The sequence below is a fragment of the Bufo bufo genome, chromosome 4 (genome assembly GCF_905171765.1).
Source record: "Bufo bufo chromosome 4, aBufBuf1.1, whole genome shotgun sequence".
Lineage (NCBI taxonomy): Eukaryota > Metazoa > Chordata > Amphibia > Anura > Bufonidae > Bufo > Bufo bufo.
Window position 1 is genome coordinate 359,575,211 of NC_053392.1, and position 18,807 is coordinate 359,594,017.

Below are 18,807 nucleotides of genomic sequence, written 5' to 3' on the forward strand. Positions count from 1 at the left end.
AAAAAAGTTAGCATGCAATCAATTGGCCTGAACAATGAAACAGTGTGCGGTGTTCAGAAGGTTTTTTACGGGCTCAGTCTCCTCAACAAATATGCCCATGCAGTTATTTAGGTTTTTAGATAATGTGTCATGTCACTAGTGCATAAACTATGCTATTTGCTTTCCACTTTTCTGCCTGTTTCTCTATTAGTATTATATTCTCACATGGATTACATATTTCTGAATCTGCCATTCCTTATTTACACCTAAACATGGAACTCCCCGTACCTGATTGATCCCATGGATTCACATTTTAATAGAAATAAGGTTAAAAAGTGGAGCTAATGGAGAATCCGAATGGTTTAGTTTGCATTAAAAATAGGAAACTGCAAGGTTGATGACTGCAACAAGAAACTATCTATTTTTTTTGTCTTACAGATTGTGCAATTGAAAAAGCAATTTTGAATGTTTTCTTTAGAAACCTCCTAAAATTTGCACCCAACATAACACATACCAAGTTTCACATTTTCCTCTAGAATTTATTGTGGTATAAAAGTGAAGGTATTGGTCTAGACTAAAAGGGTTTGTGCAAGAATATGATGGGGGGGGGGGGGGGGGGGGGCAACCCCCCACACCACTTTACCAGAACTGTAAAAGAAAGATGACTTACCTGCTACCTGGCAGTGGGTCCCCACTTGTTCTCCTCCAGCCTTGCGATGCTCTGCTCCCTTGATGTCAACATCACCACAGCCAATCACTGGCCTAAGAAAAGACTGGATCCCCTTGTATCATGTGACAATTTGTCATGATGTAAAGGGAGCTGGTCAGCTCTGCTGCCAATGATTGTCCATGGCAATGTCAAACCGTATGTTGACTTCGAGGGAGCATCACAGACCTGGAGAAGAAAGAGCGGGGATCTGACTCTGGGAAGCAGATAAGTCATCTTTCTTTTATAGGTCTAGCTAAGTAAGGGGGGTTTGCCAAACACCCCACGTCTTTCACAACCCCATGTAAAGGTGTCCTCTAGGACTAGAACATTGATGGGCTCTACTCTGAATAGACCATCAATGTTTGACTGGTAGGGGTTCAACATTTAGGAACCTTGCGGATCAACAAGGTTCTTGCAGATTAGACCCCCTGGGAAATCAAACATTAATGGCCAATCATAAAGACAGGTCATCAATCTACCCATTTTAATCGGGTTTCCTATGTAATGCATTTATGGCATATCCACAGAGCATTGGCTCTTCTACTTACAACTCTACCCATTCAAGTCTATGGGAGTTATGGACAGAGACTATCACTGCCTGCTCTATGAAATTATTATTGTCTGACAACCATTTGGCAGTGGCTCACCCGCCTATTGGAAATTTATGGCATATTCTGTGGATATGTCATAAAAGTTTCAAATGCAAATACTTCTTCAAAGGCATTTTCCTCTTATCAACTATTGATAGTATGTGCAATAAATGTGTGATCAATGGCATTCCATGGCTACATATATAGTGAAAATGTTAGCAATAGGATGACTATCTATATCCATAGAGAAAATTATTTTGGTAAAACCACTATACATTGCCATTATGATTTTACATGAACCGCACAATTAACACAAATTAAAACAAGGAAAATAATTCTTCCTAAATGAATGCAAACATATGCAATGCTATGCCACTGACTTCTATTGTATAAAATAAAAAGTTATTGCTATAATGTTAAATATCTTGTTCATAACTCCCAGCCTGGAATGGAGAAGACCTTTAAACATTTTTTGTTCTGATGCCTATTCCTTTCATTTCTGTATAAATGGCCTAAAACCACCAAACATATGCTGAAGCACTTTGGACACAGTACAGCATACTAGATACCCTTATGGATTTTCAATGACTACTTCAGTTGACTGAACCTAGCCTGAGGTATATGATGTCATCCTCATGGTGATATCATTAAATTGAAGCTCAGGAGTTTTGCCCTATGCCACAGATATTTGCTGTTTATTACCTGGACAAATATTTTATATTTTCTAATATGTACATTTTTATGTTTACTGCATTGGAATATGTTGGACTTGGCTTTATAAAAATAAAAGGGGACTATTGCTATTAGTATTATATGTCTAAAAACTGGGGCTACACTTGAAATATAATATTTGCCCTGTAGTACATAATACATGTAGGCATAGTCTCCCCTATTAACATGAACATTCAACTTAGCTACCATCCACCATTGTTGCCATCAATACTGTATCTGGTAGAAGAATAACCAACCAAAATTATTGAGATCTTTCTAGAGGTGTAATGTGAGGTTCATGAGCCATTATGAAAAATGTAAGAAAACAGCAGCATACCGCTCACCAGCTCATAATAAAATAGGTAAACACTGATGAAATCCAGAAAACATGAACAGATGATCCAGCTTCCCATAAAAACTTTGACCACTTTATTGAAAATAAATCTAATAAATCTGAGTGTATGTATGTGTCTGTGTGTGTGTGTGTGTATGTATGTCCACTAAAGGAATTCGCACCGTCGCATTTACAATGACTAAATTTGGCACACAGGTAGATCTGGTGTCCGGGAAGGTTTTAGACCGGGTATCAGCTCTCTAGCATGTACCATTCCTGAGATATTACAAAAAAATGCAAATATGACACATCACGTGACCTACATTAGCCAATAGAAGCCAGCAGGCCTTTCTCTTCATATCCAAACTGCCATACACACGGTCACATGTCCCTTATCAGCCAAAAGAAGCTTGCAGGTTCTTAGTCTCCACATACACACAGTTTTACACCAGGTTTCCATAACAAACCAGCCATTTTTCTTCACTGCTGCAGGTCAGCTTTAAAGGGGCAGGGCACTGTGGATGACACTGTTAAGGGAGCGGAGTGCTGTGGAGGTCATGGCTCAGGGGGCATGTAAGGTGGCCATTTAGGCCACCCTCAAAAGACAAACTTAAAAACCCCACCCCCAGGTACCACCAAGCCACACCCCCAATCCTGTTAGACCATGCCCCCTCCCACTCCGCAGCCGACTTGGGTTTAAAAAATTGAAGGTAAAAATCAACTTCTATCAGCTGCAGTGGTGGGAGGGAAGGTGACTTTCTCCCTGCAACTCACTCTCAGACAGCATAGTGCTGCTGTCTGAGAGTGAGCTGTTCAAAAGGACATCCCTGCGTCTGCCCAGGCCCTGCGGCGGACGGAGGACAGGGAGTCTGAAAGCCGGACTGTCCTGCCTAAAACCGGACCTCTGGCTACCCTAGGGGCAGGCTGCTGTGGAGGTCACAGTTAAGGGGGCATTCCGCTATGGAGGTCAGTGTTAAGGGGCAGATTGCTGTAGAGGCCATTGTTAAGGAGACGGGGTGTTGTTAAAATCACTGTTGAGGATATGGGGTAGCGTGGAGGTCACTAATAAAGGGTCGGCCGCTGTGGAGGTAACTGTTAAGGGGGCAGACAATGTGGAGGTCTTTGTTAAGGGGTAAGGGAACGGTGGAGGTCACAGTTAAGGGGACGGTCTGCTATGGAGTTCAGTGTTAAGGGGCGGGGTGCTGTAGAGGTCACTGTTAAGGGGGTGGGGTGTTGTGGAAGTCACATTTTAAAGGAATGGAGCTCTGTGGAGGTCACTGTTAAAGGGATGGGGTACAGTGGAGGTCTCTGTTATAGGAGTGGGGTACTGTGACAGTGACTGTAAAAGGGGCAGTCGCTGTTGAGGTTTCTGTTAAGGGGATCGGGAATGGTATAGGTCAGTTAAAGGGACTGCAACCTATGGTCAGTGTTAAGGGGAGGGTACTGTAGAGGTCACTGATAAGGGGGCGGGCCCCTATGGAGGTCACTGTCAAGGTGGTGGGGTGCTGTGGAACTTACTGCTAAAGGGGCAGGCTGCTGTAAAAGTCAAAGTTAAGGGGGTAGGGTGATGTGGAGGTCCCATTTTAAGGAGACGGGGCACTGTTGGAGGGGTCAGTGTTAAGGGGTGGGGGATGTGGATGTCACTGTTATAGTTATAGTGGATACTGTCAATATCTTTTAATGACACACACAAACATTAAATGAAATAGATTAAATATACCTGTGCGAAGCCGGGTCCTTCAGCTAGTTAATCATAAAACCCAAAGCACACACAGAATCTACAGTTTCGGATTGATAGATGTAGATCCTTACTCATGAGGGTTTTATCCTATCATTTAAATAAAGTGGTCAAAGTCTTTATGGGGAGCTGGATCATCTGTTTGTGCTTTCTGGCAGGTACAGCTGCTGGAGTAGTGCTGCCTGCCTTGCTTCTCTCTTGCCATCGCTCTACCGCCTCTCTTCTTGCACACTCTCCTGTTCTTAAAGGGCCAGTGCACACACCTTTGTCCTCCTCAGTCAATAGCTTAGCAGCTTATGGTATTTAAGACATCTTTCCTTGTTGGAAAGTACCTAAGCAATATGTTCTAGTTCTCTAGCTTCCTGCAAAGAGATGCTAATTGTCTAGTTTCACTCTCCCATATACTGATTTCTCTAGCCTCTAAAACCCTCTTGTAGTTATGCCTCTAAACTTGGCATCAAATTTCTAATGTCTTTGCTTTTAGTCTGTACGTGACCCTCACCAAGCACTGAACTGCAGTCAACATTAAGTTTATTTTAACTCCCAGGCTTCTGAATTATGCATTTTAATTGATAATTTGAGCAAAACTATCAGAAACTCTATGCAGCTAGATCTTTGGAGAAAAATGTTTATTTAGGATTATTTATAATCGGGAGTTGGATCTCATATGCATCCCAGCAGCTGAATAACCAACACAATCTATCATACAGTCTAAACAATGATAAGCGTACAAACATTCAACAAAAATAGTTTCCTTTTAATTAGAGATATGCTAATATGAGTGAGCTGAAGAATCTCCGATATAATGTAGAATACAGCACAGACACTATATTATGATTGCCGCAGTCCACAGAAATCCTCATGAATATGTATACTCTATACAGTTATCAGAACTTCTTTGTACGCTATTGGTTTTAAAAGGGAATTGCGCATTAAACTTTATAAAATCCATGACTAAAATATGCTGTGAACATTTGTGATCAGCATGTAGTAGACAATGATGCTCTCAGTAGTGTATACCTTTGTACAGTACATATATACTGTATATCTCTAAAACCATAATATGATAAATTCTTTGTGAATATTTGTGCTGAGGTTTGGTGGCTGCATTATCTTTGAGCAGGATATGCACACAAATCAATGTAAGTATCGGATCCATACAATCTCATATGCCAATAACTTACTTAGCACTTGAAGAACATTATTCAAATATAGCAAAAGGAATCAGAACAAGACATGCTCTGCAATGTTTGCCTTTATTTCAATAAAGGCTTTAGTTTTATATGTACAGAACTGGGTTTGTCGTTTAGTACAACTTATGTTATTACAACGATTTGCCTGTGCTTTTCCTTAGGGTGACTTGTAAATCTTCTGCATTAACTTAAGGGCTCATGCACACAAATGTATTTTCTTTCAGTGTCTGTTCTGTTTTTTTTCGGATCGTATGTGGAACCATTCATTTCAATGGGTCCGCAAAAAAAAAAAACTGAGGTTACTCCATGTGCATTCCGTTTCCGTATGTCCGTATTTCCGTTCCGCAAAAAAATAGAACATGTCCTATTATTGTCCGCATTACGGACAAGGATAGTACTGTTCTATTAGGGCCCAGCTGCTTCGTTCCACAAAATACAGAATGCACACGGACATCCGTATTTTTTGCAGATCCGTATTTTGCGGATTGCAAAATACATATGGTCATGTGCATGAGTCCTTAGGGGGCTGTCCAGAATTTTCTTTAATGCCTCCAACTGAGCAGAACCTGTGAAGACATCTATACTTTCCTGCTTCTCACCATTCTGTTCCGGCTTCCTGACTTCCAGGCTGTCTTCTCTGCACTTCTGGTCCTCCCCTCCCCCACCTCCTGATGATGATTGACAGATTTCCTTCCTATGTGATGAAGGGTGGTGACCTCGAGCAGCATAGGACTCATCTCCCTCCCAGCGCTGACATGTTATGCGGTCTTCAGCAGGTGAGTACTAGAGATGAGCGAAGTTTAGTAAAATCTGATTTGGCTGCATCGCCAAATTTTACAAAAAAATCAGCTTTGTGAAAAATAACTTAGTCACAAAGCACATTTATTTGTAAGTAGTGGGTGCAATAACAGGGAGAGGCGATTGCGCCACTCCCCGTCATTGTACCCCTCAGATGCCGCGTACATAGCTGATCGCGGCATCTGATATCAATATTGCAGTGTAAAATAAAAAATAATAATACCTGATCCATTTGCTCAGGACTGGCCGGCCGCTGCCATCTTGCTTGAAGGTCTGGCGCAAAATCTCCCGGAGCCCGAGATGACGCCATCACGTCGGCTGGCGTGGTGACGTCATACATTACAGCGCACAGGATTTCGGCCGAGATCTTCATGCAAGATGATGGTGGTTGGTTTTTCGCGAGCAAATGCATCAGGTATTATTTTTATTAATTTTTTTACACTATTTCAGGTTAAATCGATTCATTACCGGCAAATTTGTGGACTTCGATTCGCTCATCACTAGTGAGTACTATAAAAGTAATGACTGCCATCACAGCAGTGACAGACCACTGATATCAGCAGGTCTATCAATATCACATATTCACAGTATCTGATCAGTGGTAGTCTGATCTCTCTGACCCCCTGATTACAAAAGTGTGGTCCAAGAGCCTCCATAGTGAATAGTGATTGTGCTTTATAGAATCCCACGTATCCCACAAAGCATTTGTAATCATGAGAATTCGCCATCTTCTTTTTGCGTGGAAAATGATATCTCCGTCCTTAGCCCTGCAGTCCTCAGGAAAACCACAGATTGCTAAGTAAGATAAGTTGTGGCAGACTCAGCACTGTTACATCAGCACATATAAAAGTTTGACTTTTATGTACAAGAGCAGCACAATCATCATGTAAATGTCGACCATGCACATAATCATCAAGATGAAATCCAGTATATGCCTTGTATTTTGGTGCCACTGCCATGGAACAGCCGAGGTTAGACAGGTATCCCTCGATACTGGATACCCTGACAAATAGGATTTCAAGGCATGCCAGACTCATTCCTGCACAGAAGAATGACAGTACATGCGGAAAGAAACTTCTCACCATGTTTGGAATGAATATGCCTATGCATCAGCAGCTGTCATACAGTATAGTACAGATACCTTTTTTCTCATCGTCGAACGATATGAAGTCAGACACAGTAGAGAAGATAGCATGCATCCAGTCATATGTGTCGTCCACAGCTTCATGTATGATTCTCACTGGGTCATTCCTCAGCTTGCTTATTGGTCCTCCTAAACACGTCAAACACAAAATGGATAGGAAAAAAGTTATTTGCTTTTATTCCCAACTCAATAAACTCACTTTAAAATAAAGTTCAAGGGAAATCCCATTAAAAACTCTCTTAGTTTCCCATTGTAATTATGCATTATATCCATTACATTACTTGCTAAGTAGGGGCCTGAATATGGCCTCATGCACTTGACCACATTTTTTTCTCCGTGTGCTACCTGCATAACACACAGTCCCATTCAGCAAATAATAGAACATGTCCTATTCCTGTCCGTATTGTGGATGAGAATAGTCCTTTCTATTGATGGCAGTGAGAAAAATGTGGACTGCACAGGGAAGGTATCGATATTCTGCGGATCCTTGGTTTGCAGACCGAGATACAGTCATGTACATGAAGCCTTAGTTATGGCCCCTGAGAAACAAGAGAAGATGAAGCAATTATGTGATTGCTCCCAATATTTGCAGCCATGGAGAAGAAAACAGAAACTAACGCTTAAATCTGAATTAATTAGTAATTTTTATTTTCTGGGATATTCAAGACCATAGTGTTGGTACTGGTAGTGAACATTTATGTTTTCATCCTATTGGTTGCATTTACATGTAAAGGATTATACTGTATATGAATATAATTACAGTATATGACACACTTTATCTAGAGCTAAGCAATAATTGTGACTGTATACTGACAGTTTATTATTTAAAAAACTATTGTAAAACTAATCAATATTGTACTGAAGACTTACTGTAAATATCAATTTGACATCATGATATCATATCATGACATCAAAGAAAGGTAAATTGCAGACTGACGCCTACTATACCTGTACATGTGTAGAATATTATACTCTGTTCCCTTTCATATTGGCTCATTCTGGGGAACTACAGGTAATAGAACACCTAACTCAATTTTATATAAAGGACCATCTGGTTTATAGCAAAGATGATGCCTCAACTGATGCGCATGTGGATATTTCAGGCCACCTTCACAGGCACGCTATTGAGGGCTATATTGAGGATTAGTGATATATCAGTCATTTATCCAGTGCTCCAGTCCGTTTACCACCATTTCTAACTGCAGTGTTGCATTAAACAGGCAGAAATAAAAAAATAAAAATGACATTCCAATTGCCACAAATATCCAATGATAGCAAGACAATACAGATAAGAAAGATGCACATCTCGTTTTTAGAGTACACAGATAAAATTATTTTTTTTATTTCGTTTTTGTGAATATACAGGTCAAACTCGAAAAGTTAGAATATCGTGCAAAGTTCATTTATTTCAGTAATGCAAATTAAAAGGTGAAACTAACATATGAGATAGACTCATTACATGCAAAGCGAGATATTTCAAGCCTTTATTTGGTATAATTTGGATGATTATGGCTTACAGCTTATGAAACCCTAACGTCACAATTTTGAGGTACCCTTTGCTCAGGGGATATGGATTAATTAGCTGAATAGAGTGTGACACTTTGAGCCTAGAATATTGAACCTTTTCACAAAATTCAAATTTTAAGCTGCATTAATGCAATTCCTTTTAATTTGCATTACTGAAATAAATGGACTTTTGCACGATATTCAAATTTTTGGAGTTTCACCTGTACATGCATATTGCATGGCTCCCAAGTGATACTTTCATATTGAACAATTAAGGTTACCTAGTTAGCTTAGGTTACCTACATCCCTCTTATTGGGGCAGCTATTCCTCTGTAGGCACAGCCCTGTAGTGACGAAGGTATTGCAGGGCAAGAATCAAGTCTGGCAGTGTATGTATGGTTTGCTGGAAAGGTTACTTGTGTCCATTAGCTTTGCTTCATCTGATCACAGGGGACTTATTACTGAGCACTTTCTATGATAAAATAGCTGAGAGCTGTACTTCACTATCTCCCCCAGTACCAGAAATTACCACTGCTCCAATTTAACAGGAGAAGACAGGACTCCCATTTTCATGATCAGCGTGGGTCCCTGTGGTGGATAGGTGATAAGTGCTCATTATGGAACAACCACTTTAAATCAAACAAAATAATTGTTACAAAGAATGTCTCTCTCTCTCTCTGGAGGACACAACACATACATGCATTACCAGCAGGTTTGCCAACTCTCCAGATATTTCTGGACAGTCCGTAAAAATAGGCAACTTTATTCCAGTGTCCGTAAAAAAAAAATGGATGTATCTGTGATTTTTTTTTTGAGGGTGGTGGTTCTTGAGTAGATTATTTTGGTGGTAATAATAATTTTCTAGCTCACTGTAAATGCTGGTAAAGAGGTATTATCAGTTTATTGAGCTTTTTAGTATCACTTATAATCTTTACCATTCATTATGGTTTTCCAATTAGTCTATAAAAGAAGTTGGCGGTCCGTGATTTTGGGATAAATTGTCCAGAAAAAAGAAATATTCTGGTTAGCAACCCTGATTACCAGGACAGCTTATCGATTTCAATGACCACCATATAATCCTTAATTTTCTTTGCGGGGAAGCTGCAGGAAAAGAGAACATTTGCTACCAAGTTATAACATTTTGGCATTGACCTCCACAAATAGTGAAGTCCCAGCAGATGAAAATTGAGAAGCCATTGTCTACATTCGGGTCTATGTGCCAATAAAAGTCTACAAGCTGCATAAATACTGTGGTCAGGCAAACCTGTACTGTTTGAGTAGGGTGTGTGTATCTTCAGAATGCCAGTTACTGAAGATATCATTCTTAAAAATATACATTTTTGAGTTTTTCTATTTGTTGGAGTGTCCTTTTGTTAAAGGGGTTATTCCATGATTAATGGAAAGAATAAAAAATCAGACATCATATAGTACATGATAGTCTCTCTAAGGAAGCTAGAACCAACCCTATACCTCACATGGATCCAGAGATCTACTCATTCATTGCTCCAATTGCTTTACTATATATATTTCAAGCTGGCAGCTCAGGGGGCATTTTCTTACTCGAGGCGTGTGTCCTGTAACTGTCACAGCTTACAACTGTATAAATGACTGGTGGCAGTTGAAGGATGCAGCTCAGCATGTGTGTCCATCTGAGCAAGGTCATAGGTGAGGAAAAGAACAGCAGGTGTAGCTCTACAGATATGTTTTATTAAATAACTCAGTAGCTACACTACGTTTTTAATTACCTGCAGTTACAAAAGCATTCAGATCCAGTTGCTGGTTTGAAAAATGTGGATTTTTTTTGTGGAAGGGTTTCATACAAAATCTATTCAATTATATGATTACACTAGAAAGTCTGATTTATATGACTTTGTTCTTTAGATTGAAACTTTAGATTGAATTTATACATAAATGTTGTTTGCCGTAATAAATGTAATTTTTTTTCTTTATGGAAAAACTGCATCATAAAAACTCACCTTGATGTGTGAATATACTGCAATGTTTTATATGAAACTGCTTTATTAATCATGTAGTATTTGTATGATATTAGCATTTACCGTAGTCATTGAAGCCCTATAATCTATTCAATTTACCATTTGTGTCAGAGCCTAATCAGTCTAGATCTATTAATTCATTAATCCAACTGTGCAACAAGTTTCCTGAATCTGTCAACTGCAAAATGACTCTACTAAGTTCCTTTTCATTTTCATATGGAGGCCCTTTTTCATTTTATATTGAGTTTCATGCTTGACCATAAAATGATCCACAGGTAACATTAACAAAACAGTGAAGTTTTCATATGGCAGCATGCTCATGAATAATACTTGATGTTGATTTCCCTAACACTATATTATCTTCCACTGCTATGATGATTCATCTCCAAACACAAGTGCCTTTTAGAGCTAAAACCATGCTCGAGCAACATGCAAAAAGATTTAGACTGGTCCTTGCCTAGGAGGCTTTCAGCTTGCTTCAAAGCATTGCCAGCAGCAGGCTGGTGAAACCCTATTAGGACAAAGGCATGTAAGGAATGAGTGAAAGAACAGCTACATGTATACAGTATGATATGTACAGTAGACAGCATGAAAGTGTTAGCTAATGGCACACACCCCTGGACACGAAATACTTTAGCTCTCATAACTGAAGTTAAGTGGCTATTCTTTTATGCAGTTGCAGCTTTTGGTGAAACACTTGTTTAGTATATGTTAGTAGTGATGAGCGGCAGGGGCAATTTTCGAATTTGTGATATTTCACAAATATTTGGTAGAATATTAATCATATATTTGCGAATTTGCAATTTTGAGATTATTTTTCGATCGAGAAAAAACGGCAATGCAATATTCGCATAATGCGTGTGAAATACAGGCATGGGTCACTATAGCTACATTATTCAAGCTGCTAGAAGTTTCCTGAGACTGGAGAAACTGGTTGGCACGGCAGAACATTACAATAGCTTTATATGCAGATAGAGTGCTCCAATATTTTCGCGATTGCGAAATCAGCACTAATGATGCAAATATTTTGCCGCAATATGTGCAACTTCACATTTTAACAGGTCTGACTACTTATTAGTGATTTGTGCACTAAGTATTGTTGTGAACTTGTGACATCACAGCACTATTTATGTATGTATGTATGTATGTAAGGACAGCTACACTATATCACTATCTAACCTACACTGACTATCTCCCACTAACTATCTGTATTATATATATAAGCTAACTAACTAACTATCTAATGTAATGATACAGGAAAGCGGAGAGCACAGCAATAACACTACTGTCTCTCTAAGATCTGCAAAATACTGCATACAAGGGCTGCTGGGGAGGTTCTTATATAGTAAGGGGAAGGCAACTTTCCTATTGGTTGCTAAGGATGTTGCTAAGCTCAGACAAAGACATTGCAGTCTTCTCATTGGCCCACAAGCAAGAAGGGAGGTTACTGATGAAAAAAAACTCTAGAATATTTGAAATTACGAATATACACTCACCTAAAGAATTATTAGGAACACCATACTAATATGGTGTTGGACCCCCTTTTGCCTTCAGAACTGCCTTAATTCTACGTGGCATTGATTCAACAAGGTGCTGATAGCATTCTTTAGAAATGTTGGCCCATATTGATAGGATAGCATCTTGCAGTTGATGGAGATTTGAGGGATGCACATCCAGGGCACGAAGCTCCCATTCCACCACATCCCAAAGATGCTCTATTGGGTTGAGATCTGGTGACTGTGGGGGCCATTTTAGTACAGTGAACTCATTGTCATGTTCAAGAAACCAATTTGAAATGATTCAAGCTTTGTGACATGGTGCATTATCCTGCTGGAAGTAGCCATCAGAGGATGGATACATGTTCTAATTCTGTTTACGCCAAATTCGGAATCTACCATTTGAATGTCTCAACAGAAATCGAGACTCAACCAACCAGGCAACATTTTTCCAGTCTTCAACAGTTCAATTTTGGTGAGCTTGTGCAAATTGTAGCCTCTTTTTCCTATTTGTAGTGAAGATGAGTGGTACCCAGTGGGGTCTTCTGCTGTTGTAGCCCATCCGCTTCAAGGTTGTGCGTGTTGTGGCTTCACAAATGCTTTGCTGCATACCTCGGTTGTAACGAGTGGCTATTTCAGTCAACGTTGCTCTTCTATCAGATTGAATCAGTCGGCCCATTCTCCTCTGACCTCTAGCATCCACAAGGCATTTTTGCCCACCCCTAGAAATGGTTGTGCGTGAAAATCCCAGTAACTGAGCAGATTGTGAAATACTCAGACCGGCCCGTCTGGCACCAACAACCATGCCGAGCTCAAAATTGCTTAAATCACCTTTCTTTCCCATTCTGACATTCAGTTTGGAGTTCAGGAGATTGTCTTGACCAGGACCACACCCCTAAATGCATTGAAGCAACTGTCATGTGATTGGTTGACTAGATAATTGCATTAATGAGAAAAAGAGCAAGTGTTCCTAATAATTCTTTAGGTGAGTGTATATCCCTATATTCTAAATATTCTCAAATTCTCGAAGTGCCAATATCCGCGATTAATATTCACTATTCGAATATTCATGCCCAACACTATATCAGTATTACAGCAACAACAGGCACCGCGGCTAAGAAAGGTAAGCTGTATGTTGATGGACTCGCTAATGTCGTGTTCTGACAGCAGAATAATGGGAACCTTTCAGCAACTAATGATTTCATTTATCAACGCTGATCCAATTAGCGGGTGAAGGACCAATAGATAAAGCAAACTTCCTTCAGGTCCTGAGAAAATGTCTGCAGTGCTAAATATAATGATAGACTGTAATCTAAAGTAACATAAAAGACAAGAAATCTACTCACTAGAAATACAGTAGTGATTATAGCAGACAGAAATGGTTCATTTAAAAAACAGTTTCAGTCTAAACTGTCTAAACTGCTATTACCTTCAGGTGTAGAGTCATTTTAGGTGAATGGACCCTGATATGTTAGTGACTTGCATAAATGACAAATTTCATGATGCTCCATAGAAACACCACAAGCTAATGAATTCACACATAACAATGAACAATTAGAATTTGTAAAAATAGCAATTCAGATAATTTACGGTATATCCTTGCCCGCCTAGGTACTAACTAAACAGTGAGTTTTTCTCACCTGTGTTCCCAGCATAACACAGTAGATTAGGCTTTATACAGCCAACAGATCATGCAGCTTCCAGGTATGTGACCCTAAATGAGCATTTCAGCTCTGTATTTATCCCAATAGTAATGAGCCCAGCAGATACACCTGGGATTACTTCAAGCTAGGAAAAAATGTTGAACTGGAGCGGGGAGGGAATGACAGGTCTCTCTACCAACCTACCCACCATTCCATAAAAATACAGGCTATTAAAACAATTTAACATCTAGAGTCCGCAAGGAGTTTTCATTTTTGTGGTGTCTTTATTTTTTCTCCCTGTCTTCCTGGAGCCATCACTTTCTTTATTTTCTTGACTTATCTGTTACAGCAAAAGGTTGTACTTTCTAATGACACCACTTAACTATTACATAGTTACATAGTTAATATGGTTGAAAAAAGACAAATGTCCATCAAGTTTAACCATGGGATAGGTGGGGACGAGAATCCCAGAAGGAAGTGAGACTCTTTCTACACGTTTTCATAAGCATTTATGTTTTTTACTTTTAAGAATTCGTCGGAACCCTTTTTAAAACTGTCCACTGTTCCTGCTGTGACCACGTCCTGAGATAGTCTATTCCACAGATTCACAGTTCTTACAGTAAAGAAGCTTCGACGCTTCTGGAGACTGAACTTTTTCTTCTTCTTTGTGTTTTGAGCACATTTTACATGGAACAGCTTTTCACCGTATTTTTTGTATGGCCCTTTTATATACTTGTACAGGTTAATCATATCTCCCCTTAGATTTCTCTTCTCAAGACTAAATAAATTCAATTATTTTAATCTTTCTTCATAACTAAGACCCTCCATGCCCCTTATCATTTTAGTCGCTCTCCTCTGTACTTTTTCCAGCTGCAGTGCATCCTTTCTATGTACTGGTGCCCAAAACTGGACTGCGTATTCCAGATGAGGCCGCATCAGCGCTTTGTAAAGTGGTAGTATTGCATCCCTGCCCCGCGAGTCCATGCCTCGTTTAATGCATGACAATATCCTGGTGACCTTAGAAGCAGCTGATTGACATTGTATACTATAATTTAATCTGCCATCCACAAGGACACCCAAATCCTTCTCTATAAGTGACTCTCCCAGTGCTACATCACCTAGGACATATGAAGCACAGAGATTATTAATACCAAGATGCATAACTTTACATTTGTCCACATTGAACCTCATTTGCCAAGTTAATGCCCAATCACTCAGAGTGTTCAAGTCAGCTTGTAGTTTGTGGACCTCTTCCATAGACCATACAGTTCTACACAGTTTAGTGTAATCTGCAAAAATAGATATGGTGCTATTAATCCCGTCCTCAATATCATTACGAAATAAATTAAATAATAAAGGGCCCAGCACTGAATCTTGGGGTACACCACTTATAACCTGGGACCATTCTGAATAGGAATCATTGACCACAACTCTCTGAACATGGTCCTTCAGCCAGTTTTCAATACAATTACAAACTATACTTTCCAAGCCAATAGAATTTACTTTACCTATTAAGCGTCTATAAGTGACAGTATCAAAAACCTTTGCAAAATCCAGAAACACTACATCCACAGTCGCCCCTCTGTCCAGGCTACTACTCACCTCCTCATAAAAACAAATCAGGTTAAACTGACAACTTCTGTCCTTGGTAAACCCATGCTGGTTATCACTTACAGTTGCAAGAAAAAGTATGTGAACCCTTTGGAATGATATGGATTTCTGCACAAATTGGTCATAAAATGTGATCTGATCTTCATCTAAGTCACAACAATCGACAATCACAGTCTGCTTAAACTAATAACACACAAATAATTAAATGTTACCATATTTTTATTGAACACACCATGTAAACATTGACAGTGCAGGTGGAAAAATTATGTGAACCCTTGGATTTAATAACTGGTTGAACCTCCTTTGGCAGCAATAACTTCAACCAAACGTTTCCTGTAGTTACATATCAGACATGCACAACGGTCAGGAGTAATTCTTGACCATTCCTCTTTATAGAACTGTTTCAGTTCAGCAATATTCTTGGGATGTCTGGTGTGAATCGCTTTCTTGAGGTCATGCCACAGCATCTCAATCGGGTTGAGGTCAGGACTCTGAGTGGGCCACTCCAGAAGGCGTATTTTCTTCTGTTTAAGCCATTTTGTTGTTGATTTACTTTGCTTTGGGTCGTTGTCCTGTTGCAACACCCATCTTCTGTTGAGCTTCAGCTGGTGGACAGATGGCCTTAAGTTCTCCTGCAAAATGTCTTGATAAACTTGGGAATTCATTTTTCCTTCGATGATAGCAATCCGTCTAGGCCCTGACACAGCAAAGCAGCCCCAAACCATGATGCCCCCACCACCATACTTCACAGTTGGGATGAGGTTTTGATGTTGGTGTGCTGTGCCTCTTTTTCTCCACACATAGTGTTGTGTTCTTCTTCCAAACAACTCAACTTTGGTTTCATCTGTCCACAGAATATTTTGCCAGTACTGCTGTGGAACATCCAGGTGCTCTTGAGCAAACTGTAAACGTGCAGCAATGTTTTTTTTTGGACAGCAGTGGCTTCCTCTGTGGTATCCTCCAATGAAATCCATTCTTGTTTAGTGTTTTATGTATCGTAGATTCGTTAAAAGGGATGTTAGCATATGCCAGAGACTTTTGTAATTCTTTAGCTGACACTCTAAGATTCTTCTCGCTGTGCTCTTGCAGTCATCTTTACAGGATAGTCACTCCTAGGGAGAGTAGCAGCAGTGCTGAAATTTCTTCATTTATAGACAATTTTTCTTACCATGGACTGATGAATAGCAAGGCTTTTGGAGATACTTTTATAACCCTTTCCAGCTTTACGCAAGTCAACAATTCTTAATCGTAGGTCTTCTGAGAGCTCTTTTGTGTGAGGCATCAATCACATCAGGCAATGCTTCTTGTGAAAAGCAAACCCAGAACTGGTGTGTGTTTTTTATAGGGAAGGGCAGCTGTACCCAACACCTCTAATCTCATCTCATTGATTGGACTCCAGTTGGCTGACACCTCACTCCAATTAGCTCTTAGAGATGTCATTAGTCTAGGGGTTCACATACTTTTTCCACCTGCACTGTGAATGTTTACATGGTGTGTTCAATAATAACATGGTAACATTTAATTCTTTGTGTGTTATTAGTTTAAGCAGACTGTGATTGTCTATTGTTGTGACTTAGATGAAGATCAGAGCACATTTTATGACCAATTTGTGCAGAAATCCATATCATTTCAAAGGGTTTACATACTTTTTCTTGCAACTGTATAATATTATTTATAGTCACATACTCCTGTATATAGTCCCTTAAGATTCCTTCAAACATTTTTACCTCAACAGAAGTTAAACTAACTGGTCTATAATTACCTGTGATGCTTATGATGTAGTGGGAAGTAGGAAAATAAAATCCAAATGGTATAGAATTGGGAAAAAAATGCAATTTTGACTACATTTATGTAGTTCTTTTTACATATTTAGCCTCCACCTCCAAGGAGGCTAGAATATATTATGGTATTTTCAGATTGCTTTTAGCTTACACTGTAGTTTAATAGAACTACAATCTAAGCTCCATTTGTGGTTATTCTATGAAGCACTGCCACCTGCAGGCCTCCATAGGAAGTACATCTCCAATACACTCGGTCTCTTAAGAGAGACCCAGAGCATCAGAGTGAAGGAACAGCTCTCCCGATCGCCACATAAGAAGGCCACTGTTGACTGGGAAGCATGAACTTCTGTTTTTTCCTCATTTAGATGGAGTGGTCAAATTTGACAACGTCTAAAGGGTTAAATGTCTTCAGTTCGGACTATCGCCAGTCAAGGACATTAGCCCCGGGCCTCTGCTGTTTCAAACAGAGACTATGGCGCCAACTGCACATACAAGTGAGCACTATATTCTAAAGCCCTCCTTTCGCCATACATGTACGTTAAAGGAAAGTGCCTCAGCAAACTACACTTTTCTGAAGCAATCCAGCTTTCCTAGATTCGTTTGTCTCACCCATTTGAGCATTGTGAGTGAGATATACACCCCATCCATCCAGTACCATTCCAGACACAGTGTTATAATACATTATATATCACTATATATTAACTTAGATCAGTGGACGTACTGACAGAAGTATGCAAATGTATTCCTAACATCTATTGCTCATGGGTACACAGGGTATGATTTCCATTGTGTTTTTTGCCCTAAATCCAGAGCAAAATGTGCAACAAAATGTGCTTTCCAATGCATTGCAAAGTTTGAAATCCTTGATGGAAATCTGAAGTATAAATTGACATGCTGTTGACTTCCATTCTTCACCGCAGGTCAATTTAAGCTGCACTTTTTTTTCCACAGTTGCATAAATCTCATCCACATTGCTAGTACTGTAACAATTTGCGAGTTTTGTAAGCATGCAGTTCTGAAACTGAAAATCTGCAGTGTATCAAAACTGCTCAGATAACAATTCTAGTTCTGTAATGTTTCTGATGTTTTAGGCCTTAATGATATGGCCAAACGGTAAGGTTTCCTGATACAGTTTTGGAAGCCAAAATCAGGAATGGCTCATAAAAGGAGGGAACATATTAAAAACAGATACGACTTCTTCTCTTTTTGGAATCTTTCCTGGTTTTGGCTTCCAAAACTGCATCAGGAAACTTGGCTGTGTGGCCATACTCTCATAAACATTTGACAAAATGAATAAGCTGAATAGTCTTCTATGCCAGTACTAACTACACAAAAAAAAAAGGAATGTGAAGTTAGTCATTAGGCATTACCAGTAATGATGTTGCAGCATCTAATGTGTACATGGATGATGAACAATGCTCGTTCTCGATCATTGCCCCATGTAAACATGCCAGAGATCATCCAGCAAACAATCAAATGATTATTTGTAGGGTGATTGCATCTTTTATGATGTAGAATTAAATATTACTGTTTGTCAGCAGCACATATTCCTTTGTAAATAGTTAAGTACTGCCGACAAG

At 39.5% G+C, this 18,807-nt stretch overlaps 1 protein-coding gene across 1 annotated transcript in view; it reads right to left on the bottom strand.

Annotated features, from left to right (window-relative positions):
- Nucleotides 1-18,807, bottom strand: part of TRDN (triadin) — a 276,197-nt gene that overhangs the window by 187,340 nt on the left and 70,050 nt on the right. Inside the window, exons 4-5 of the mRNA XM_040430087.1 lie at nt 11,154-11,207; nt 7,194-7,325 (exon numbers count right to left, since the gene is read on the bottom strand). Coding sequence (XP_040286021.1) covers nt 7,194-7,325; nt 11,154-11,207 — 186 coding nt within the window. The remainder of the gene's footprint in view (nt 1-7,193; nt 7,326-11,153; nt 11,208-18,807) is intronic.